Source organism: Tiliqua scincoides, chromosome 5, assembly GCF_035046505.1.
Source record: "Tiliqua scincoides isolate rTilSci1 chromosome 5, rTilSci1.hap2, whole genome shotgun sequence".
NCBI lineage: Eukaryota > Metazoa > Chordata > Lepidosauria > Squamata > Scincidae > Tiliqua > Tiliqua scincoides.
In genome coordinates, this window is record NC_089825.1 from 55009242 (window position 1) to 55035914 (window position 26673).

At 44.3% G+C, this 26673-nt stretch overlaps 1 protein-coding gene across 1 annotated transcript in view; it reads left to right on the plus strand.

Moving 5' to 3' along the window:
• ITGA9 (integrin subunit alpha 9) overlaps nucleotides 1-26673 on the plus strand; it is a 276091-nt gene that overhangs the window by 49718 nt on the left and 199700 nt on the right. The window contains exons 7-13 of the mRNA XM_066627787.1: nucleotides 1800-1885; nucleotides 4007-4075; nucleotides 7545-7682; nucleotides 13906-14011; nucleotides 15088-15182; nucleotides 18642-18732; nucleotides 22404-22449. Coding sequence (XP_066483884.1) covers nucleotides 1800-1885; nucleotides 4007-4075; nucleotides 7545-7682; nucleotides 13906-14011; nucleotides 15088-15182; nucleotides 18642-18732; nucleotides 22404-22449 — 631 coding nt within the window. The remainder of the gene's footprint in view (nucleotides 1-1799; nucleotides 1886-4006; nucleotides 4076-7544; nucleotides 7683-13905; nucleotides 14012-15087; nucleotides 15183-18641; nucleotides 18733-22403; nucleotides 22450-26673) is intronic.

The window sequence follows — 26673 nt, forward strand, 5'->3', positions numbered from 1 at the left end:
AGTCAGTATGCAGATAGAATACCTATAATTCACAGCGTGGGGGTAGGGATGCTTTGGTATGAAATGACAGCCTTACAAGGGAAAGAAGCTGACCCTTTTCCTCCTGCAGACTCTTCCTGTCTCATAATATATCATTTTTAGTGTGGCAAACAGGACTAAGTTATTGATCTCTCTTTCAAATAAACCTTTCCCCTATTTGATATATACTTTTTCTCCTCATTCTTACAAAGGCAGAGGCACATTCACTTGGTGTTTTTTCTCTGCTCCTGTCTCTTTTTCTTAGGGCATAATCCTAACCTGCTCTGGAAGAGGCAAGTTGACTGGCCTGTGCTGTATCTAGCGCAGGTTTGGTGTGGCCCGGGGTGCAACTTGGAGTAAGGGGATTTTAGTCCCCTTACCCCAAACAATGCCACAAGCAGCTCTATGGGACTACTTGGATCTGCGCCCATGATTTTGCAGTTGCAGATTCAAGTGGCCTGAGTAGTGCCACTTGAGCCATGGACGGGGGTTGGGATCCGGCCTGCGCCGCTGCGCCTGGTCCCACCACCCCTCATGGGCCTGATCTGCCCCCTCAGGCCACCCTGGAATGCCCCCTCCCCACTTTCATTCCTCCCTTTCTTCGCTCTCTCCCATCCACTGTGCTGGCCTGCCTGGACAGGTACAAACTCACCCTCAGTGGCGGACCTCTCCAGCCCCAGGACAAAGGGCCGTGATGGCGCCCCCCGCAGGCTGTTGCCACCCCCCTGTGCAAATCTGCCCTCCCCACTCACCTGAGGCTCATGGAACCTCATGTGACCCAAGGCTGTTGCAGGGAAGCTTCCTGCAGCTGCCCCCGATGCTATAAACTGTGCTTCCAGAAAACCAGAAGCACAGTTTCTGACCCCATCAGGTGCCTCAGAGAGGCTTCCATGGGGTCCTACAGGCTTGTGCCTGGGGCATTTTCCCCATCAACTATAATGGGAGGTCTGCCACTGCTCACCCTGTCCTGGTGCTAATGAGCCAACACACATCCGTATACTGGCCCAGCCTGCTTCTCAGTAGTTGCAAACGTGCTTTTCAGCACAAGGGACTTGTATCGGCTTGGTGGGGGGGGGGAGTGGATAGGATTGTGCTGCCCATTTTGTCAACAAGCATGGTGTAACTGAAGCAATTCTGTCTGGGGGAGCCCTATTTTGTTGGGTTAATATGGAGACCATCGCTCACAGGCATGAAAGATAGTTTCTTTTAGATGAATCTCTCTCTCTCTCTCTCTCTCTCTCTCTCACACACACACACACACACACACACACACACACACACACAGAATTTCTCTGTTTAATGTTTTTCTACTTTTCTTGTGCATCTAAAATCTCTCACCACAGCCTTACTAGATCCCTAATTGACTTAGGCTGCAATCCTATATACCCCTGTACCCGGGAATAAGCCCAACTGCATATAGCTGGCCTTACTTCTGAATAAGCATGTATAGGATTGCTCTGTAAAGCAAACTCTTACCCTTGTTTCCTGCAAAGCTTCCCTCCACACCATTGTTGTCTTGCCTTTGGGAAAAGTGCTTAGTTGCTTGTTGTAATTTCTGACCTTGAATTGCACGCTGGTGAGTTCCCATTCTGGATTGCTAGGCCTCCCAGTGACTTTTTGGCATGATGTTAGCATATCTGCACTTTAACAGAGAGGTAAAAAAATCTTAGTGTCCTCCAGATGGCTGACCTGATCCTTAGATCTGTTTCCTTTTCAAAATGTATTTGTCGTTTCTCTCCTCCTATATCCCTGCTCATCCACCCTATATACACCCTGTTCAGGATATGCGGTGACAGCGGGTCATTTCTCTCAGCTGACAACCACAGACATTGTAGGAGGAGCTCCCCAGGATGGAGGCATCGGAAAGGTGTGGCTCTCGATTAAACTTTGCTTACTCATGTGATAATATTCTTCATGTTGACCCAGTTTCTGGAAAATAGGATAAAACAAGATATTTTAGTCTGCTAACCAATTTGGACAGCATATCTGAAAGGACTGCATTGATATGATTATGATATATAAAATCTAAAAATGCACAAAGTATTTTTTTGTAATGTTTATCTTAGTTGTCTCCACAACAGCCTGCTATAATGCTCTAAGGAGCGTCCTAATACTTTTCTTCTTGTAACAATAATGAACTGAGCCCAGGGGTGGCATCAAGGATTATTGTTGTTCGACAGCTGCTGAGGTTCCAGGGTCCTGCTGAGGTCCCAGTCTGATCTCTCTGTGGCCATTACTCTCCTGTGATGGTTGGAAAACTATGATGTTGAGGCCCACCCAGATAGGAGGGGACCTATGTGGGGAAGTTCGAGCCAGGGCTCGGCATGCTCAAATCTGTGGATACCAGGCCTTCAGATAAGAAGGGCCCACCGTATTATTTTTCCTAGTCAAGCATCTTTGCTTGTTGGCCACCTTCAGTCTGGAAAGACTATGGTATCGCGGTCTGGATGGTGGTTCTGGCACAGCGTCTAGTGTGGCTGTATATATTACTATGGTGTTCTGCAGACCAGTGTTGGTCAACCTTTTTGGAAAGCATGTCAGAAGTCAGATTCAAAGTTTACAGCAGCGGCACTCTGGTGCTTGATACATTACATTCAGGTTCATGTGTATGCAACACACATACATACCCTTGGGGCTGACTTTTAATCTAGAACTACATATCCTAGATTAAAAGTTAAATCTTTGGCCCATCGAGATGAAACTCAACCTGCAAGTTATGTATCGAAACATACCAGGGAATTTGTAAAAATCCTGGTTTTTCTGCTTATCTGGCATTACTGGAGTGGGAAAGTTCTCAAGCTCCTTGGCAGGTCATAGTACGTACTGCTGGGTTGTGTTTCCCTTGATGTGTCACAAGTTGTGCAGTCCTACTCTTAGAAGAAAGCCCGTCCTTCTTGTCCATTCCCACAGCCTTGGACAGATGGGCCACATTGCCATACAGTGGCCCGATTGTCCTGCCTGGTAGGGCAGCATTGACTGAACCCAGGATGGATTTTAGACACATGCTAATTTGGGTTCAGTTTTATTTGTACTTTTAATTTTAAGCCACTTTGAATTTCGGTTTGATGGGCAGGCATTTTAAAAAATTTATTAATTAAATACCTGCAAGTATACATAAATATTTGAGTCATTAATAATAAATTTTAGTATTGGCAACCTTCAGTCTCGAAAGACTATGGTATCGCGCTCTGAAAGGTGGTTCTGGCACAGCGTCTAGTGTGGCTGAAAAGGCCAATCCGGGAGTGACAATCCCTTCCACACCAGGAGCAAGTGCAGTCTGTCCCTGGTCTGTCTCCCTGGCTATGGGCCTTCCTTCTTTGCCTCTTAGCCTCAGACTGTTGGCAAAGTGTCTCTTCAAACTGGGAAAGGCCATGCTGCACAGCCTGCCTCCAAGCGGGCCGCTCAGAGGCCAGGGTTTCCCACTTGTTGAGGTCCATCCCTAAGGCCTTCAGATCCCTCTTGCAGATGTCCTTGTATCGCAGCTGTGGTCTACCTGTAGGGCGCTTTCCTTGCACGAGTTCTCCATAGAGGAGATCCTTTGGCAGCTACCACGTTTTCCAGACTCACAAAGAGAGTCTGGTCCAACAAGAAGCTGATGGAACATACCAAGATCCAGGTCTACAGAGCTTGCGTCCTGAGTACACTTCTGTACTGCAGCGAGTCATGGACTCTTCGCTCACAACAGGAGAGGAAACTGAGCGTTTTCCACATGCGCTGCCTCCGACGCATCCTCGGCATCACCTGGCAGGACAAAGTTCCAAACAACACAGTCCTGGAACGTGCTGGAATCCTTAGCATGTATTCACTGCTGAAACAGAGACGTCTGCGTTGGCTTGGTCATGTCGTGAGAATGGATGATGGCCGGATCCCAAAGGATCTCCTCTATGGAGAACTCGTGCAAGGAAAGCGCCCTACAGGTAATAATAAATACTTTTGTATAATACTTAATATATGTGATAGCCTTTTTTTTTTCCTTTTTACTTTTTAGGTATACATTTTCCGAACTGATAAGAGATCTGGTTCTTTAATAAAGATTTTTCAAGCCTCTGGTAAAAAGGTAAGCAATCCTTAACAGAAAAAGATAGCTTTCTTAAAACAAGCAGAACAACCCTCTCTGTGTGGAATTCAGTTTGGAATTCATTGCTGTAATTCTGTTTTTATTTATGTTCTGGGATTGTAATTTTGTGATCCCTGCTCAAGAGGCCCTCTTTCTCAGCATCCTGTCTCCCTGACATGACATACCTGAAATGATGATTTCCTTCATGGTTATTTTTCTCATCCATGTAGCAAAATTTTTCTCACCCATATAGCAGTATATCAGTGTTCATCATACATGATGCTGTACAAGAGAAGTTATATCTATGGAAGAAACTGTCATGTATAAGACAGTCCTCTGTTTTGATATTGTGAGCTTTTGCAAATTTTGTGTAAGTAAAACCGTGAAAGGACTTTCCCTGATCTTATGTTTTTGTTTGCGCAATGTACTCCTAAAGTGCATCTACTTGGATAAAGGCTGGCAGGTTTCTTGAGCTCAGCAGCAGAAGAACTCGCTCACAGTTTCATTTTAAACTGTGCTAAGTACCTTGCCCTGTATCTTTGAAGGGCAAGGGGGAAATGGAAGGAATGGTGGTCTGGAAGCAAATAGATAATTGAGCAGCTGCAGGAGATGGGTGGTCTAAGAGCAGCCTTAGACAGCTTGAGCTATTAGTTTCTCAGGCTGAGAAATTTGGCCAGAGTCAACATCTTCCTTGGACCAAAGGGAACCCTATTCATCCTTTGGTTCTGTGAGTAGCGGTGGATCATTCTCTGGCCACTTGTGGTGCAGCAGTGATTAGGCTATCGGCTCCCTATTCTGACAAACCAGCACAACAGTAGAGAGAACAAAGAACCCGAGTCCTGCTTCTAGAGTATCCAGTGCCAGAAGCACCCTAAGGGGCTTTTAGGACGTTGGAAACCATATGCATGAATGGTGCTGAATTTGAATTGTAAGAAGCTGCTGTTCTTACATTAATGCAACTTAGGGCACAATCCAGAGAAGGACTTGGGCTGGCGCAAGTCCCTTGTGTCAGCCCAGGAGGGTCGGCATGTTTGCGCCTCCTTGTGAGTAGGCAAGGCTGGCATGCAGAGGCGCGCTGGCCTTCGGAGGCTGGTAGGGCATCCATACTGATGGAGGCACTGAGTGTTGCGTTGGCTGAGCCTGGCTAACACAAGACTCTGGAGTGGGCGGGGAGGCGGTGGGAGGGAAGTGTTCTGGGGTGGGGGGAGGACGGGCAGTGGGCGGCCCCAGGGCAGGCGGGTGGGAAATGGGAGATAGGGCTGGGACCCGGCAGTTATGCCAGATCCCAACCCCCGTTCCCTGGGAGCTTGGAGCAGTTTCAGGCTGCTCCGCTCTCCTTAGTTGGCACAAGTCTGAGAAGACCCATTGGCGCCAGGGTGCCTTACCCAAAGGTCAGGAGAAAAGTTTCCCCTTACCACTTGCTGAGCCATTTGGGCCCCTATCCTGCGCTGGATATAGCGCAAGCCCTTGGTTTGCCTGTTCCAGCACACGATAGGATTGTGTCCTTAGTCCACACTGCACAATGGTATATCAGTTGGGTAAACACTCTTCCATTTGAAATTGTCCAAATATACACAGCACAATTGTGTACATGCCTACTTAGAAGGAAGTCTTACTGAGTTAAATGGGACTAACTCTTGTTACAACAGTGTATAGGATTGCAGCCACAATTGTATTTTGTTCAACACATATTGTAATTTTCTTTTCTTCAAGTTATTTTGCGAACTAAAAATCTTGCTAACAAAAAAGAAACCACAAAGGGAGTGCAATGCTGAATATTTGACCTTAAACCCTAAAAGCAAGCAAATAAACCAGACATCTAAGTTGATATTTGTTCTGTAGTATTTTCTTTGACAGCTGTCAGCTTGTCAGTTTCATTCTTTATTTGTGTCAGAAGCACCTACAAAAGTGTAATTTTTATACATATAAAATAACAATATACATAAAAAGGTTAAAACTGTTCCACGACACACCAGTGATTAAGTTGCAACCCACTGGTAGGACCTACAGATTGGGAAACACTGAACTAGATGATAGGCATTGCTGTTGCTGCATGACTGCTATCATAAATCGGCTAAAACATTTGGCTCAGGTTGGTCCAAGACAAACTGTATGACCATATTAAAGAGGAGAGGGAACTGCAGCTGTTCACTCAGTAAATGTTTAATGAGGTGAGTTCCACAGAACAAGTGGAAATAGTTTTTGTACGTTCAGAATGTTTTTTCGTTTATTTCTGGCTCAAATAGTGTACAGTGATAAAATTAAGGTCACCAAATCTACCTGCGGTTTGGCATTTGGTCCCAGCATATGGTCCCGGTTTCACAGTGAGTGCATGGATTCAAAAGTCAGCAAGTGGTTGTGTTTCTCAACAAAAATCCAGAGCAAATTCAGGACATGAGGCTGTCCCATGGAAATGACATGAAACGCTATTGTGGTTGATGACTATGACTTGCCATCACACCATGTGGAGAGTCTCTGTTGCAAATGCCAGCCACCACCAGAAATATTGGGGGATGGCAGGGAACTCTTTCCACAGTGGAGCCAATTTACATGGTGTGTGGCTTTCAGTCTTTGGGCTGCTACATCAAAGTTTCCCTGTGGCAGATATACTGTGGCAGACATACTGTGAAATCATCCCCTGCTCACTTGCTTATCTGCCATCTTTACTGTTCTGCATTAAGTGGATGACAAAATTGGTGTTAAAGTGATATAACACTTGATGATTTGGTGTTTTTGGATATTGTTGCTGCTAGACAGATTTGATTCTTTTTTTCTTATATTCTTTTTAAACTCATTGAAATCAACAAACATTATTTTCAGTGCCTTTAAGTCTTCAGTGCCTTTCATCCTTTAAGGGCACAATCCTAACCAGCTTTCCAGCATTGCCATAGCTGTGTCAGTAGGGCACGTGCTGTATCCTGCAGTTGGGGAGGAGGCAGTCACGGATGCCTCCTCAAGGTAAGGCAATGTTTGTTCCCTTATCTCGTTGCTGGAAAGTTGATTAGGTTTGTGTCATAAGTCTGTTAAACCAATCTTATTAATGCCTTGACAGATGTTCAGATCATGACTTTCTTTTTCTGGTTGACTTTTAAATGATTTTCAACATGATATAGTAGGTCTGCACTGCAGCTTTTACACAGCTGAATGAACATCCAGAGTTCTGTAAAGAGCCCATGTTGCTGACTCAAGCTAAAAAACTGAATGCAAATTGCCCTCTCAAAGTAATGGTTCTTGGGGCATATCATTTGAAGATACAACTGAAAGTGTGAGTTTTGTTCCTGCAATGAAAAAAGCCAGTCTGTCCATCCCAGTGGAAAAAAACTTTCTCCAGAAAAGAATTCCTACAAGTGTCAGAGTGAAATAGAGTGGCAAGTTGCTCTTTCAATTACCAATGAAGAAAAGCATAAATGATTTCCTCCTTTGTGCGGGCAGATACTGAATGCTTTGTTGTGACTCGGCTTGGTTACAGATGGGCTCTTACTTTGGCTCCTCCTTATGTGCAGTTGATCTGAATTCTGACGGACTTTCAGACCTCCTGGTGGGAGCACCCATGTTTTCCGAGATCCGGGATGAGGGTCAAGTCACTGTCTATCTCAGCAAAGGAAATGTGAGTATGTGGAAGGAGCTGAGCAGCATAAATGGGGGAAATCCTTTAATGCAACATGGCTGATCAGGGGGAAGTACTGTGCAATTTCTGCTTAAGGGTATTAAACAGATGTGAAGCCTTTTGCTCATTTCTATTCAAGATGTTGAACATTCCTAACAAAACAGGCAGAACTCTCTTTAAAAAAAAAAAGTTGAAACTTCAACATCCTAAAACTTGAACACATTTATTGTAGTATTCTATTTCATGGGTTAGATTTGCTTCTTCTGATGCATGAAATAGTCTCTTCATTCAATTTATTATTTTTAGTCCAGTTCTCTATTTGAAAATGTGCAGAGGGTTGCTAATTAAAATGTAGCATAAAACAATGACAATAAAATGTACAATAGTCTTTGTAAGCAGGTGCACTGCAGCAGAATCATGAAATCACTCAGTGTGAAGGTCTCCTGAAAGGGCATTGAAATAAGTGTGTGTTTACTGCTCATTGTGTGGAGAGCAAAGATGGAACCATGCTCTTGGGATGGTATTCCATCACCTTGGCCCCACAAGAGAAAAGCTTCTGTCCCTTATACTTGCCCATCATACCTCTGATTACAAAGGGATATGGAAATCTTTAAAAAGGGAAAGAGGGTGGACCCGGGAAACTATAGGCCAGTCAGTCTAACATATATACGTAAGATGGTGGAATGCCTTATCAAAGATAGAATCTCAAAACACATAGATGAACAAGCCTTGCTGAGGGAGAATCAGCATGGCTTCTGTAAGGGTAAGTCTTGCCTCATGAACCTTATAAAATTCTTTGAAAAGGTCAACAGGCATTAGATGTGGGAGAACCCGTAGACATTATATATCTGGACATTCAGAAGGTGTTTGACACGGTCGCTCACCAAAGGCTACTGAAAAAACTCCACAGTCAGGGAATTAGAGGACAGGTCCTCTCCTGGATTGAGACCTGGTTGAAGACCAGGAAACAGAGAGTGGGTGTCAATGGGCAATTTTCACAATGGAGAGAGGTGAAAAGCGGTGTGCCCCAAGGATCTGTCCTGGGACCAGTGCTTTTCAACTTCTTCATAAACGACCTGGAGACAGGGGTGAGCAGTGAGGTGGCTAAGTTTGCAGATGACACCAAACTTTTCCAAGTGGTGAAGACCAGAAGTGATTGTGAGGAGCTCCAGAAGGATCTCTCCAGACTAGCAGAATGGGCAACAAAATGGCAGATGCGTTTCAATGTAAGTAAGTGTAAGGTCATGCACATTGGGGCAAGGAATCAAAACTTTAGATATAGGCTGATGGGTTCTGAGTTGTCTGTGACAGATCAGGAGAGAGATCTTGGGGTGATGGTGGACAGGTCGATGAAGGTGTCAACCCAGTGTGCAGCGGCAGTAAAGAAGGCCAATTCTGTGCTTGGGATCATTAGAAAAGGTATTGAGAACAAAACGGTTAATATTATAATGCCATTATACAAATCAATGGTAAAGCCACACCTGGAGTATTGTGTCCAGTTCTGGTTGCCACATCTCAAAAAAGACACAGTGGAAATGGAAAAGGTGCAAAAGAGAGCGACTAAGATGATTACTGGGCTGGGACACCTTCCTTATGAGGAAAGGCTACAGCATTTGGGCCTCTTCCACCTAGAAAAGAGACGCCTGAGGGGGGACATGATTGAGACATACAAAATTATGCAGGGGATGGACAGAGTGGATAGAGAGATGCTCTTTACACTCTCACATAACACCAGAACCAGGGGACATCCACTAAAATTGAGTATTGGGAGAGTTAGAACAGACAAAAGAAAATATTTCTTTACTCAGCGTGTGGTTGGTCTGTGGAACTCCTTGCCACAGGATGTAGTGACAGCATTTGGCCTGGATGCCTTTAAAAGGGAATTGGACAAGTTTCTGGAGGACAAATCCATTATGGGTTACAAGCCATGATGTGTATGTGCAACCTCCTCATTTTAGAAATGGGCTATGTCAGAATGCCAGATGCAAAGGGGGGCACCAGGATGAGGTCTCTTGTTATCTGGTGTGCTCCCTGGGGCATTTGGTGGGCCACTGTGAGATACAGGAAGCTGGACTAGATGGGCCTATGGCCTGATCCAGTGGGGCTGTTCTTATGTTCTTATGGAGCAGTGCCTCTGGTGACCTCAGCACATTGAGGTTCTAGAAAGTAGGTAGGTATATATTGCATGGGAAAGTATAGATGGAGGACTCCCACAGATTTATACAGAAGGCTCTAAAGTATAAGCATTTACAAGTATATAATAATTCTGAGCTGATCACAGATGAATTTAGGATTCTGTCATGGTAAGCGTATTCCATTGCAGATTATAGAATTTGAACTGAAAACCCTGGGATCTGATACCAGCCTAGTGAGATACCATGAGCTGTAGGTGCTTAGCTAGTCAGATGGAAGTAGGACCCCTGTGATTGCAGCGACGTGAAAATATTTGAAGCCTGACCTATCTTTGCCTGGTTAACAGAGCAATACAATTTGATTGATGTACTCCAGCTTCTCCTCTCCAATCAGTGATCCTCCTTGATATGCAGCCTTGAATGATAAATCTGTATTCTAGGAAAAATACTGTAGTATTAACCTCCAAAGTCAAGCAGTTAATATATATACTGAGGAAACTACTTCCATTACATAACACGTGGATCAAGTTAGCTAATGAATTCTAATGCACTAACTTCATAGTGACAGTTCCCTTTTCATTTTAAGTATTACTTTAAAACCATCCATAGTGTGTCCTGGACTTAAATCAGTCTTGTAGCACCTTAATGGCTAACCAGTCTTTTTCAGCATAAGCTTTTGTCTTGTCACCAGATAGCTGAAGATGCATCAGTATATGAGCTACTGCAAGGAATGTTGTTGTGTTTGCTGCCACAGTCTAACAGCTACCCCTCTGGGAGAAAATACATTATAATTCAGCCAAAATTGTGAAAATTAGACCTTTTGGGAAAGGAAATCATTGCAACTGGCTTTCCTTTTTGTTTTGCTGTGGAAGATCTGTGCAGTGTGAAGTCTCTAAGAAACCACTGAACTTCTCATTGCAAAACTGTGCGTTGCACAACCACTGAACCAACCATTCATTGAACAATAGTAGCCTTGGGAAATAATCAACATAAACTTCCTGTACTCTGGAATGACCACGACTTATTTGGAGGGAACATGAGCCATATGGGCTTTCTCAGGGACACTTCTGTTTGTGAAAATGTCTCTTTTCCCAAATAAAAGCCATGGGTCTCAAGCCATGACTGCTAAGGTCAGCTAAAGTCAAAATGAACAATGGCATGTGACAAGTTTGTGTCTGTCTTGTGATACTTGATGAGGGAATGTTAAACAGTTGTGAAGACTGAGGGCTAAAGGGTCTCAAACTTCGAAATACATAATAGTATACAGCAGTGTTTCTCTGCTTTTGTTCTCTTGTCATACCAGTTCACATGGTTCACCTTTTTGAAGTACCACTGGAAGTAACTGGTGCTGACATCATTGCTAGTTACTTCTGGGTTGGGAAGCTAGATGTGATGCAGCAAACACTAGTAAGAGGCTCAAGGTGGATGGGAGGACTTTTTCAAGCATGGAAAAGCATGCTTTGGAGCCTCCTACAACTGTTTGTTGTGTTGGGTCTCACTGCTGGGTAGGGTGTCCAAGGGTCTCGTGAATATCAACCTCAGCTACAACCTCAGGTACACTGGTGGTACCTGTACCATTGGTTGAGAAACACTGGTATACAGTATGTGTAGGATAATTGCTAAAAAGATACCCCTTTATTAATTGGACTAAATCATCCTGTCAAGTTTGTCTGCAAACCTTGACTTTTGGAATGGCAGATTCAGTTTCTGCTTTGGCTACAATATTCTTTGACTAGTCAACTTAATTTTTTCAGCACTTCAGTATCTTAGCTGCAAAATTATACTATATAATATAATAAAATATAATATAATATTATAAACAAGCAGTTGTTGGCAACCTTCAGTCTCGAGAGACTATGGTATCGCGCTCTGAAAGGTGGTTTTGGAACATCGTCTAGTGTGGCTGAAAAGGCCAAATCGGGAGTGACAATCCCTTCCACAACAGGAGCAAGTGCAGTCTGTCCCTGGTCTGTCTCCCTGGCTATGGGCCTTCCTTCTTTGCCTCTTGGCCTCAGACTGTTGGCCAAGTGTCTCTTCAAACTGGGAAAGGCCATGCTGCACAGCCTGCCTCCAAGCGGGCCGCTCAGAGGCCAGGGTTTCCCACTTGTTGAGGTCCATCCCTAAGGCCTTCAGATCCCTCTTGCAGATGTCCTTGTATTGCAGCTGTGGTCTACCTGTAGGGCGCTTTCCTTGCACGAGTACTCCATAGAGGAGATCCTTTGGGATCCGGCCATCATCCATTCTCACAACATGACCGAGCCAACGCAGGCGTCTCTGTTTCAGCAGTGCATACATGCTAGGGATTCCAGCACGTTCCAGGACTGTGTTGTTAGGAACTTTGTCCTGCCAGGTGATGCCGAGAATGCGTCGGAGGCAGCGCATGTGGAAAGCGTTCAGTTTCCTCTCCTGTTGTGAGCGAAGAGTCCATGACTCGCTGCAGTACAGAAGTGTACTCAGGACGCAAGCTCTGTAAACCTGGATCTTGGTATGTTCCGTCAGCTTCTTGTTGGACCAGACTCTCTTTGTGAGTCTGGAAAACGTGGTAGCTGCTTTAACAAGCAACACAAGAGTAATTATACTTGTGTTCTGCCGTTCCTACAGGAAACTCAGTGTGGTGGTTTACCCCCTTTCATCTTCACAACCACTCTGTAAGGTAGTTTAGGCTGAGAAAGAGAGCATGGCCCAAGGCCATCTGGTGAACTTCATGGCTGAATAGTGATTTGAATCCAGGTCTTCTTAGATATTGTGACTCTGAGGACCACGATTATGCGGCAAGGGAGATATATAATTATACAAGATGAAGACATTCAGGAAAATATGAATTCTCAAAAATAAAACATCATGCTGGGAAAAATATTACCTCTCAGTTTCTGTGAGCCCTAAAAATGGGATATTAATAAATAGAGCAGATTATATCTCTTTCTAAACATTTGTTCATTGGTAATTCCTTTGTGAAACTTCATTTAACTTAATCATATTGGAAAGTGAGTGTTCTGGATTTGTCAGTGTGGTGCGAATGCCAGAACCTTGCAGTTTGATTCCATTTTCTCACCCACATCACCTGGGCTTGCCATAAGAAAATAGGTTTTTGCCCATACTGCAGTACATGTGGAGCTTTAGGGCAATCCTCATGAAACTGTACCAAGTGGTCAGCTTTAAATAAAAGTAAAATACAATAAAAGCTGAGCATTCCCAGCGTTATTTATGTTGCAATTTCACTTTGTAAGATCGTTCTTTGTCAATAGTTTTCTGAAGATGCCTCCCTTCCCCAAGGTTTTATTACAATTTCCGGAAACTGATTTTTCCTCATTCACAAAACAATGGAGAAAAGAAGCTTTGAAATAGACACAGAACTTACTTAAAGAGCTGCTTGGTTTTTCTTCTGGAAATGTTCTCTTGCACTTGAGGTGGAAGAATGACTACACTAGATTAAAGGAATCTCGTGAATGCCTGTATAAGTCTGCATCTTATTTGAACTGCGCATGTTAGAAAACGAATAGTTGCAACAAATGCAGTATGTGCTTGCCATCTTTGCTTTTTTTTTTTTTTTAAAGTACTTGGGTTAAATATATACAGTATATTTAAAGATGCAACTGATTAATCAGGGGCACATTTTCAACTGGTCTAAATGTTCACTGATTATATATGTTGGAGCTATAATTGTTAGGTTTAATGTGGCAAAATTGTGACAATATGTGCTACTTTCACCAGTCATCAAACAGTGTAGAGAACCAAATTCAGTCACTGGCTTCTTGTGTAATTGTTTGGGCCCTTTCCACTTCTTTGCGCACGCAGCCTGGCTTCTTGACTTTTCATAGTTTGTCATTAATTGGTCTTTACTCTGTCATACTGGCCAGCTACTTCCTTTTCAGGAGCAATTGAATGCCTTTTTAATTTACAGTGTTTCCTCTTATAATGCACAGGTTTAGTTGCACTGACTGAAGGTTTGGTGGGAGTGCAGAGGTCCTACCCCAGCCATGCTCCAGGTGTTTCCTGAGGGACATGTGTATGAGTGTGTTCCAGCAAAGAGGCCATGTATCTTTCAACACTTGCTCTGTTTGTCTTAGCCTGTTCTATTTCCTGTTTGCTAGGGAGTCCTGGAAGAGCAGCTTGTTCTGAATGGCGACAATGCCTACAATGCACACTTTGGGGAAAGTATGGCTTCCCTGGGGGATATCGATGATGATGGATTTCCAGGTCAGTATATTTTCTTTTGCATGAGGGTCTGTGTTCTTCCTTGCTCTAGCAAGATACATATGTGCCTTGGGGATATGGCCAGAGTGTAACTAAATGCAGAGAAGGATGTTCACTGTTTTCTTTTGTTTTAAACAGGATTGTCAAATACCTGCTTGTAACCAAAGGGTTCATTGCTTTAATTTAAATTTACATATTACAAAAGCTGTAATATAAATTAGTTTTTGATGTATTGTAGAAAGTGTGAGAACTTTCCATTAAGGGAGTTCCCAACTACCCTCTCAAACAGCAGAAATTTGAGAGGGTAGCCATAACTTCAGCAGTCAAAGACTTCTCTTTGGTATTGCCCCTGCTGTCAATACAGTGAATAAACTTCCTGAGATCACACTGACGTGTCCTCACCTACTGAAATAAAGCACTTAACTACCAAGTCACTGCTAAAGAAAATGCTGTTTTTGAGAAGATATATATGACTTCCCCTTTAAAAAATGAAAACCATTTACTGTTGTAAGGAAAGGCAGTTTTAGACATTTTTCTCAACTTTGGATTAGAGTAGCAAAATATTCTCCCCCCCCCCAAAAAAAATCTGTGATTGCCTTTAACGTATTTAGCACTGAGTTTTTAGAATTGAGCCACCCAACCCAACTTGTATACTATAAAGATTTTGTAAACTTGGCATTTTGAACAGGTTTTTTTCAATGACTGATCCATGGAGTTATTTCATGATAGGTGGCTTATACTTTTTATGCCATTTATAGCTTCATATATAGTGCATGGCATCTCCCTTGAGATAATCCCGCATGTAAGAACTTGCACATGGCTGGTGCTTCTTGCAGAATCCCAACACATGTTTCTTATTGGAAGTGGTATAAATATAAATCTTGGGATTTTTCTTTTTCCTCTCAGCTGTTCATTAAATGAGGCAACTTTTTTCTAAATGAAGCAGCCACTGATCCAATGGCTTTCATTTTCATGATGAAGAAGAATTGTTGTAACAAGAGGTTTTTTTTTTATTAAGTAATTGAAAGGGGTAGAAAGATTTGTAAGTGGTTTTTGCTTACTTTGTCTTACATATCTAGATGTTGCCATTGGGGCCCCTAAAGAGGATGACTATGTAGGAGCAGTCTATATCTACCATGGATACAATGGTGGCATCATACCTCAGTATTCTATGGTAAGTGTTATATATACATGACTCTGACAGGTTTTGCATAAATGTACCTGAATATGTAAGCAACAATGGGGCAGAGCACTGGGTGGCAGTGACTATGGCAACATTTTTAATCTTTTTAATCTTGTGGCACACTGGCCCTAAAATTGTCAAGGCACACCATCAATGATTTTTTTTTTCCATTGGCAAGGTATACCATGCTTCTGGTGGGAAGCTCACATCCCCCAATGACCCTACTTATAAATGAACCTTCTCCCCCTTTATTACTTTTATGAATTGAAATTCTGATTTTTGCACATTTTGGTTCCATGCAAATTAGTTAGGCCAAACATGAAAACACTTTGTCAACATCTTGGTACAAACAGGCTGCCAATTCCAGTCATATTCATCACACATTGCTGTTAAGAAATGATACTGGAACATCATACAGACAGCCATATGATGGCTACATTCAGATGACACCCCCCCCCCCGTTTTCTGGCTGGAAGAATTGCACAAAGATGACGTTTGCTTTATGACTATATCTGTGGTGCTCTCGTGTCATACTTTATTTGATGTTTGTGGTGGGATAGGCTGTACAACCATTCCACTACTATGAGATGGAACTCAGAAGTTCATTATTTTTATGGGCCAGTAAAGGAAGACAGAGGGAAGATAATGTCGTTTTCATCATGCTTTTGTTTGTAGAGAGTTTCAATTAAAAGAGCAAGAATGGCAAACTTGTTACTTGGGGGGGGGGGTGAAGGAAAATGATAGTCATGTCCATCAGAACAAACTTGACAGTTATAGTAAAATTTAGTATAGTAAAGTACTGCATTCGGGGAATGGTGAGTCTTGAACTGCCTTCAACAGAAGAAGATGCAATAACTGTATACAGCATGATTTTTAAACAGGCTTGATTGTAATCAGTTTAGATGTAATGGGTTCCTCACAAAGATCTCTTGCCATGCAGTTTTGTGGTGGTGCTGAGAATTAATTGTTGGAGGTCTTTTGACCATCTGTAGAACCACACTTTCCAATTCCATAGATATGGGAGCCATAGAGTTACACAGGTTGGATATTGGCCAAAACATGTAGTTGTAGAGAATTTCTTTAAAAAAATAAAAATCATACTGAAAATGTAGTTGATACAGTGTAATCAATAAACCCCACGCAGCAGCATCTTCTCACTAATTTCAGCAGTGTTAAATCATCAATTTAGAATTAAGAAAGTCATTGAGCTATATATTTGAATGGATCCTGAGCCTTAACTAGACTACATCCTTCCTTGGGTCAGGCTCCTCCTGTATAAAGGAACTGGCTTATGTGGACTAGATTGGTGATTTTGTGTGTTGTTTTTTTTTCTGGTCTCGACTGTGGGGGGGAAAGGAGATCAGACTTTTTTTCATCCTTCAGCTGTTTAAAGTTCGGATCTAAATATTTTGTTTTGTTGCTGGGCGGGAGCCCATGTAGGGATGCTAAGTCAGAGTTTTAGTGGTTGCAATTAAGATTCTTACTGCAGGCTGTAGATGATTAGTTCTGCTGCTTGCTGTCTGCTTTAGCATGCATTAGCATTTTCTAAAGAAATGTAAACTAAATCCTTTTTTATGTTGCTTTTTTAGAAGTGATAATTTGTGGCATATGAACAAGTCATTATGGGGGAAGGATGGGGAAGTGGATGAACAGGTTCAAATGCATTATTTGGCCCTCTGGGTGAGGTTGTCCCTATTTGGATAGAAGGGTGCTGTTTCTTTTTACATATTTGAAGCAGCTTAGCATTAGTAAATGGTAAAGTTGACTACTGTCTCTTACTAGATTAGTCTTCAGGTTTTGTGATCTTCTTCATGATGTATTCCTGCCAGCTACTTCCCATTACTCTTCCATGGTCATTCTTTCTGCCTGTCTGTTGCTCTTCCTTTCTTGTTGAGGCTGCCAACTTTAATGCTGTGTCTTGTTCACATGGAAGAGGACTGAAGGTCAGCTGTTTGACTCATGAATCCATCAAACATTTTCAGTCTTGAATTTGTAATGTCTGCCTACCTGGCCTCTGTTTGAACCAGTCACCTTGGGGTGAAAGGCTATGTGTTTTATTGGTGAACCATCCAGATGCTATGCATTTTAAAAAGAACACAACCTGTGTGAGAGGAAAAGCTTTCTTTTCACTCATTTGAATTGCCAATTTTTACCTCTGCACCATAAGTTGTTATGTGCAAGATGCACCATAAGTTATGTGCAAGATGTGGGTGCAACTGAAGCACCTTAATTGGTTTGCAGATACTTATGTATGCTAAACAAATACTATCAAGCTAGGTTTAAGGGGCTTTGGTTTTGTATGCAACTCTCCAAGCTGTGTAGCATTATACTGTAGCTTTTATACCCTAATAGCCAGCAGATGTCTGTGGGATACATCGAGCCCTGGTTTGCCACCCTAACAGGGACCCCCCACAAAAGCCTAGCCACATTCTCTTGTGTAAATGTAATTTGAGGAGTTCAGCTGCTTTCAGTTGCGTTAGTGTTATCAGTTCAAAAGTGGGAAAATTTCCCTCTGAGTTTCTTCATTACTCGGAGGTTTAAGAGCTCTTTTCCTTCCTTTAGATTTGCAACTTAGTCTTTTTCAATTAATTTCCTATCTTGACTGTTGGCCAGCATGGCCATCCTTTTTATATTTCTGGTTTCAATCCATTGCAAGCATGTCTGTCTGGAATCTTAGCCTGCTGCTGCCAGTTCAGTGTTTCTCCAAAATGAAGGCAAAGTATTCTCCTGCAAGGTCCCTGAATCAGTGGATCTCTGAATCTGTTGAGTGGACTAGTGGGGAATCAGGACAGTTGATATAGGCTTGGATCAATAGTTTTAACAGAAGTTGGAGAGTTAGTGACTTATCCCCTAACAAATATTTTCTGCTCTAGTATTTTAAAAGATCCTACTGCTAAAGATAGCATTCCAAAAGCAGGAACTTAAAAAGTTACACCGAATATAATTTACCAATCCAAAGTTTTAGAACACTTTTTTGCTTTCACAGGTATTCAGGGTGCTTATATATCTGTGAAATACACAATGAAACAACTAAAAACCAAGGCAAATAAACCAAACAATGAACACAGCAAGGCCATTACTTAAAAGCAAGACTGAATAACAACAACTTAAAGCCATTTGGGAAGGCCTGCAGTGAAGGGGAGAGAGTCTCAGAGACCAGGCACCACAACAGAGAAAGCCCTGTTGCAGGGTACCACCGACTGAACATGTGAAGTTGGTGGTGGCCTCAGGAGGGCTACCTGCAGTGACGTCACAGGACAGACATGTCATTTCACCTCACAGTTCTTGCGAGGCTCATTGGCAGAGCTGCAGATCACAGCCTATGTCATCTAGGTTCATCACAATTACTGGGAGACTAGTATAATCCAATTTGAAGGCAAGTTTCTAAGTATTTTAATCATTATTTTTTGCTTGGTTCTATTGATTTCAGTTCTGTGTTGTCTGTTACAGAGGATTCCCGGAAAACGTGTAAACCCAAGATTGCAGATGTTTGGCCAGTCCATTTCTGGAGAAGTAGATATGGATGGAAATGGTTACCCAGGTAGGTTTGTAACACTGGTAAGAATAGTGAAAGCCAATAGATAGAATGAATAGAAATCTGTACAAATGGTCAAGGTTCTTCCTCTTTCTCTTTCTCACTCACTGATAGTTATCTTATGCTGTAATAAATATTTACCCAAGAATAAGCCCATTGGATTCACTGGAACTAACTTTTGAGTAAACATACCTAGACTTGTGCTGTAAGTAGTTTACGTTTAGAGCAGATCTTTTCAGATGTGAGCAATAACTATTTACCTTAATTAAGAAATTCATTTATGGATTACAAGTCATAGTAGGTATGTGCAAGCTCTTGGTTTTAGAGGCAGGCTGCCTCCAATTGCCAGATGCAGGGGAGAGCACCGGGATGCAGATTGTGTCTGTTGTCTTGTGTGCTCCCTGGGACATTTGGTGGGCCTCTGTGAGATACAGGAAGCTGGACTAGATGGGCTTTTGGCCTGATCCAGCAGGGCTCTTCATATGTTCTTGTTCATTAGGAGGAATATGTTAAAATGGAAATGCAACTGATGATAACTTAAAGGACAGCCAATACATGTAGGGCGCAATCCTAACTTACCCCAAAGGCAGTGGCCTAGGTGTACTGGCATAGTGTTTGCCATATCCAGAGGCTACAGTTGTTCTGCATCCAAAGGTGCTGGGGCAGTTGGCTGGCATAAACACCAAAGGAGATGGAGGGAAAAGGCACACAGGGAATGGGGCGGCACCGGTGCAGCATCTGGGGCGCACCGGCACAGTCTCTGGGGTGCGCCTGTGCAGCACTTGCCAGGCGACCGAGCCCGAATGTCCCTTGCAACTAGTCATGTCATGGCCAGGAGGAGGGCAGGAGTGTGGCATGGACAGTCAGCAGGCCCACCTCCCGCTCCTACTACACACCCCAGCAGGGCACCCTGGGCCTCTGGAGGAGATGGTGATGGCATTAGTTCCCCAGGGCTGCTGCCACTGCTGTCTCCATGTCAGAACCTGTGTTGGGGCAGGCTGCTGACAGGGCGCCTCTTACACTCGCATCACGGGGCTGGCGGACGCAGCACTAGGGTGCTGGTGCGGGCATGTGCAGGCTGCCGTACACAGGCATGTGCAGGCTGCTGCCCATGGGGACGGTGTGGTGGGGCAGCAGCTGCCTCAGCAGCTCTTGTGGCCATCCCCTCGTCGATCATGAGGAGGAGGCGATTGTTCTCCAGCACAGCTCCCAGCAGGTCCGCCATGTGCCCGGACATGGTGTTCACCCCCCGGACCGGCACCTCGTTGTTCTGCCCCAGCCTCTCCAGGGAACCAAGCAGGGTGATGTGCCCTTCACGACTGGCGTCCATGGTTGACTGTCACATGTGTTCGGTCTCCATGTGTGCCTGCTCCACGTGGTCCCACATGCCCATCACTGTCCTGGGCACAGACTGGGCTGGGCTGGCCAGGGCCCCTGGGCCCGGGGATGGATGGCATGCTCCCTGAGGGGGGGGGCAGGATTTGCAGCTGTGCCCTCTGCGGTCCTGTCAGCAGGATCTAGGGCAACAATGCCCTCCTCTGCCTGGGCAATGCTGCTCTCTGCTGCCTGGGTGACAGCGCCCTCCTCCGCCTGGGAGACAGCGCCTGCTTCAGCTGTGATGATGGGGATGTCCAGCTGCCATGGCCAGTCCACCTCCATGAGGGCAGGGGCCTCCACATGACCCTAGGGGGAGGATGCATCTGCAGTTCAGGAATGGACAAGAAGGAGTCAGAGGGCATGCCCGCATGCCCTGGCACCACCCTCTGCACCCATGCAGTGCTGCCCCAGAGCCCGTGGTGATACCTGATGATGGTGACGAAGGGGTGCGTGGCAGCTCGGTGGCGGTTGTGCCCATTCAACTGGTGCCCAGCTGGGGGGAGGCTGCATGGCCCGATGGCACTGATGCTGAGGTGTGCTGAACTGGCCATGTTGGCCCGGTAGGCCAGCTCTGAGTAAAGCTCACACTTCAGGGCCTTCCACGTGCCCCGAAACTGGCCTACTGTGCAGTTGGCACCATACAGGCCCATGGCATGCCCAATCTCCTGCCATGCTGCCCTGTTGGGGGCTGTGGTGCTGAGCACTGCATGGGTGCAGAGGGTGGTGCCAGGGCATGCGGGCATGCCCTCTGACTCCTCCTTGTCCATTCCTGAACTGCAGATGCATCCTCCCCCTAGGGGCATGTGGAGGCCCCTGCCCTCATGGAGGTGGATTGGCCATGGCTGCTGGACATCCCCATCATCACAGCTGAAGCAGGCGCTGTCTCCCAGGCGGAGGAGGGCGCTGTCACCCAGGCAGCAGGCTCCTGGAGACAGTGTGGACAAGTGCTCCAGCAGCCTCCGGGAGCCAGGCCCTGTGGTGTGTCAGGCGCCCAGCCAGACAACATCATCGCGCGCCAAGGGGTGAAGGGCATGCCATGGTCGCTCCGTCGTCTCCCGTTGTCACCGGCACGCCTGTGGAGCGTTGCAACCCAACATGATGGGGCGGCACGACAACCCTTGCCCGGGCATGTGACCAGCGTTCCCCCGCTGCAGAGGCGGCCCCAGCCCCCCCCCCAGCCAGGGCACTCGATTGGAGGGTGGAGCTAGTCTGCCTTTGCCTTAGGGGGCCCATGTATGGCCAAGCCTTGCAGCTCCCATCCATGGCACCCCTTGTGACCGGTGTTGGGCTGGGCAGACATGTTGTTTGTGTTTTTTTGTGTTTGTGTTAGTGTGTGCAAGGAGTGCTCCCCACACCTAAGTCCCCCCCTGAGAGGACAGCATGACATAGCCCCAGGCCATGGACCCTGTTCCCTGAGGGAGTGTAGGCCCTGGGGTGGGGCTTTTATGGGGAGGCAGGTGCATTGGAATTGGTTGCCAGAGTTGGGCCATATCATAACCTTGTCTGGCCAGGGTGGTGGCTGAGCTGGTCCGTGGCTGCTGAGTGTTTTCCCCGCTGTAGGCCCTCGCATGGACCCCTAAGGGTCTCCTCGAATCTGTGCCACCTCTGTTGTTGGCGGAGTGTACATTGGCATCTGGGGGGCGTGTCTGCCTGGGGAACGGGGGTTTGGATATGGCTCTACCGCTCCACTCCACAGCACACCCCTGGCACGCCCCCGAAATGGCCCTTGCGCCGGGCTCCCTGCGTCGGCACAGCGCTTTTCCCAAGCTGCGCTGGCGCAGCACCTGGGAGGGTGTTTGCGCCGGCGCCCGCAGTACGCCAGATAGTTATGCTGCCGCTCCGCTGGCGTACCTGCAGTTGTGCCAGCGCTTCTGTCGTTCTGCCACTGCAACTGCAAGTCAGGATTGCGCCCGTACTCTTACAAATTATGAAACTGGCCTCAAAGGGCAACTTGAAGGACTAGCTGTCAGAAATGTAGAAACATTTGATGCATTTTGGTTATTGGGTGCTGGCAACTACATTTTCTTTGGTGAAAATAAATTTAGTGATTAGATAACTATCTTAATTATTTCTATTATTTTTATGAGTGTGGGCCAAGCTGAAATGCCTGTTGCAATATTTTAAAGCATATTAGTATATGCAATATGCTAATAGAGAACTGTATTGACTGAGAGCATTGCCATGCAAGAGAAAAAGATATTCAGATTTTAGCAGTAAATATTTTATTAGCTTACAAGCTATAAGATATTATGCAGCTCACAGAAGTGTAATTGCCTAATGTTATAAAACTTTCTTTTCAGATGTGACAATTGGGGCATTTATGTCAAACAACGTGATTCTCCTAAGGTGAGATCAATTTATATTTTCCCCTTTATTAAAAGAACCTCTTTGGCTCTTGTAGTTTCTTTTTGTTCCTTCTACAGTTGGTTTGGAAAGGTTAGATTGTATATATGGGCCTGAGTGCAATCTTTTTTTTTTTTTTTTTATATTGGCTATAACTAGTGGTGGTGTTTCACCAGGGTTGTTAATTCCTCTTGGAAATGTTTTGTACAATAGCCAAGAATTAATAGCGGTAGAAGTGTGTTTAATGTTTCCATAATCAAAATGGCTCACTTTACGCTAGTGTTGTGTGACTGTAGTACTACCTTATCTCCTGCCAGCAATTACCATTATTGTTAAACTGCAACTGACATGGCACCTGTAAGAGAGGACTTCTGAACCAGTGTTAATGAACTAGTAGTATAGACACAGACACACACAGAGAGAGAATAATCTGCTTGCGAGCCAGGGTTCTAGATAAAGAAGAGCTTTCCCTTTTCATGCCTCCAGCCACTGGAGAAACAGAACTACCAATGCTATTTCTCATTTGAGCTCATAAAGATCATAGCATTGAATGAACAATGCTTAAGACTGTAGGCATTTTTAATTTAGTTACATTACAGTCAACAATTGTTTATAAATAGTGGCACAGTAATGGAGGAGCACAACAGATTAGCAAAAAATGTACAGCCTGTGCTTTTCCTCTTCATAATGTCATGGAGATGAATTTGTGACCTTTGAGCCTCATATGATTTTGGTTAGTTAAATTGATACTTTGTGACAGCAAAATTAGGGAAGGCAGCAATTGATTTTAATTTTTTTTTCTTTTTGGTGTGGTTTATTGAGAAGGCTTGCAAGAGCATTGGTGTGTAGATGACCTGATTAGAGGAAACAGCTGGAGTAACACGGCAATAAAGTGAACAGAGCAGTTTTGGTGGTGATGGTGAAAGAATGTGAATACACTGGGTTTTTTTCCCCCCTGTGGCTATTTCACATTGTGAAATACCTTAGATCAGGGGTGCTCAATAGGTAGATCGCAATCTACCGGTAGATCGCGAGGCAAAATGAGTAGATCGTGGAGTGCCGACCCCCCCCTTCAGGTGCCTCTTGGAGGAAACGCCGGGAGTAAGGCCCATTGTACTCAATAGGGCTTACTCCCAGGTAAGTGTGGCTAGGATTGCAGCCTCACAGCCTAATCCTAGGCATGTCTACTCAGGAGTAAGTCTTGTTATACTCAGTGGGGCTCAAGGTACACCAACATACATTGTACACATAAATGTTATATGTTATGATGGTGCGAACATTGTAAAAAAAACTCTGGTAGATCTCCGGGCCTTGCTGGGTTTCAAAGTAGCTCTCGGGCCAAAAGAGTGTGAGCACCCCTGCCTTAGATAGATACCTTACGAAAAACATATATTTAAGGGAATCTAATCCAATTCACCATCACTTGTCTAAAATGATCTCCAGGTTTTTGTACACCTTTCAGTAGCAAATAGATTTCATGTGACACTTTTTTGTGACAGTTTTCAAAGGGGTAGCAGTGCTAGTCTGCTGCCACGAAAACAGCTAAGAGTGTAGTCCATGAAAACTAATGCTGAAAGCATCTGTTTGCCTCGAGTGTGTGGCAGAACTCCAGTGGGGTTTTTCTGTAACACTTAGAAACTGAGGTCTACTATGTCTCAAAGTCAGAGGCAATTTTTCAGGGCATGATTGGCCAGCTCTCTTCTCCTTGCCTAGCCATACAGTAGTGATATCCATGGGGGTTTGGATCTCTCCCCTCCCGTGCAGGTTCCAATATCTGCAGACACTAGAGTCTCTTTCAAAAAGTTTACAAAAACTGAAAATCAGTTAGAAAATAGCCTACCCTACCTTCGTGCCACAAAATTGTGCCATATGCAGGACTGCAGTCTTCTGCACTCCTGTAAGCGACTTCTGGGTTGTGTAACCCTCTCTCTTGGCCCTGACTCACCCCAAAATCCATTGAGCAACCCGGAAGTGGCTTATAGGGGTGCAGAAGACTGCCCTGCAGCTCTGCAAATGGTGCAGTTTTGTAGTGCAATGATAGGGAAGGCTACATTCTTACTGGATTTTAAAAGGGGCACCATTGTATCCACCAACAGTGAAATCTGCGGCTACACCTGTGGATAAGGTGGGTCCACTGTAATTGTTAAAATTGGCACCTCCATATTGAGAGGTAGTGAACCTTAATTAGGTGCTGGAGACAAAAACCTCAGGATACTAGTATCCCTATGTGTTTTCCACAGGAAATCTAGCTGACCACCTTAATTAGAAAGTATCAAATCTCACAAAAATGTTGCTATCTAAGTTGTATTTGTTTCTGTGTATTATACTGCATTTTTGCAAAAAGCAAATCTGGGGATCTTTACAAGACTGTTCTTATAGGAACCTGAATCCACCATCTGAATCAGGGTGTTTGTTTCTTTGGATCTGTGGATTACAAGCTAACCATGTAGCCAGGTTGATTAATTGCAGCACTGCCTGTTTGCTGTATGGTTTAAGCTTAACATAATGTAGCATAACCTTCTTTCCTCCTCTTTGTTTCTGTACATATTCCTTGCCAAAACAAACATGCCACATGGCATTAAAAAGTTTTGTGGAAGCCCCTTGAATTTGGAGATTGATGGGGACCGACACTACCCATGTGCATGCTCATTGAAATGAGAATGATGTGTGGTGCTTCCTTCCCCGGTAAACCACGGTGGTGGTAGTAGTGGATTGATTTTGGAAAAGAAGTATAAAGTTCATGAAATCATCTAAGAAAAACACAAATAGCAGTTATCCTAGTCCCTATCTGCCTATTGACATAGGGCCAGTTCTCTCCGACCGGCATGCTGAGAAACCGAATTGGCAGACAGGCAGATTGCAACACTCAGTGAAATCATCATGTATCATTTTCACCATTCATGCAGCTCACAACTCAAGTCTTGGTCAGGATAGAATTTGATATTACAGGAGACAAGGAGCTGGTCTCTTTTCCCATTTTTTTAAAATGGCTTTTTTCCGAACATAAAATCCTACCCAAAGTGGTTTATGCTTTAATGCAACATGTGACATGTCATCCTTCTCACTGTTTCCTGGCCTGCACCTCATGGCAGTAACTGTTGACGGCAACGCCAGGAAAATACTATGTGATGATGTGCTGTTATCTGTTTCTCTTATAATGTCTATAATGCCTAGTTCTGCCTTGTAGCACCAAAGGTTTACAGCAGGGGTGTCAAACATAAGGCCTGGGGGCCAGATGCGGCCCTCAGAAGCTTTTTATCTGGCCCTTGGGCTCTCAGCTGCTGAGCAATGCTGAGGTGACACTGCTGAAAGGGTGGTCCACATGATAATTGGGCTCTCCCATATCTTGAAATATGATCAAGATTTGTGTATTTTCTCTCCTGTCATTAGCAGCTAATGAGTTCCTACATGAGAACAGAATGTTTATTTCTGGTTTTGACCTGTTTAATGACATCACTTCCTATGTAATGACATCACCTCTGACCCTTGGCAGGTATCATGAATGCTTTTCGGCCCTTTTTATGACATGAGTTTGACACCCCTGGTTCATAGCACTGTGCCTTGTGAGGAGCTTTTGAAACTCTGTGAGTAGGACATTTGAATTGGGGAGGTATGGAGGGGTGCCAGATCATGTACTTTGTCTTAATGATACAACAGGATCTTGGCTAGCATCACTGCCTACTTCCCCAGTACTGTAGCACCACATGGTTTAAAATGAACACTGCAGAGAGACCTGATAGAAAGGGCCATTTTGTCCCTGTCTCGTAGTGGGGTGAAACTTGAGGGCTACTCATATGTTGGGCTGTACTTTGGTACAGAATTCTGTACCTGGGTGTAGATGTCTCTTCTCAAGCACACATTTCTATGTGAATGACTGTACCTGTGTTCATTTTTATAATGCAACAATCCATGTACACTAGATACAGATTGCACCCGTAGGGTGGAATGTATGAATGAATACTGTGTCTGTAACTAATGATGAATGTTCTGTGGTACACAGATGTATGTAGCCAGAGTCTAGCATACGAATAGCCCTTTGGTGTCATCTAATGATGTTGACAGATAGGTTCAGGACAGAGAAAAGAAAGTACAATGCATAATTAATGTATGGAATTCAGTGCTGTTTGATGTGGTGATGAGCATCATTAGCTTTGATGGCTTTTAGTGATGATGACACAAATGCATGGAGAATAGGTCTATCAATGAAGATTTATTTTCATAGTTAAA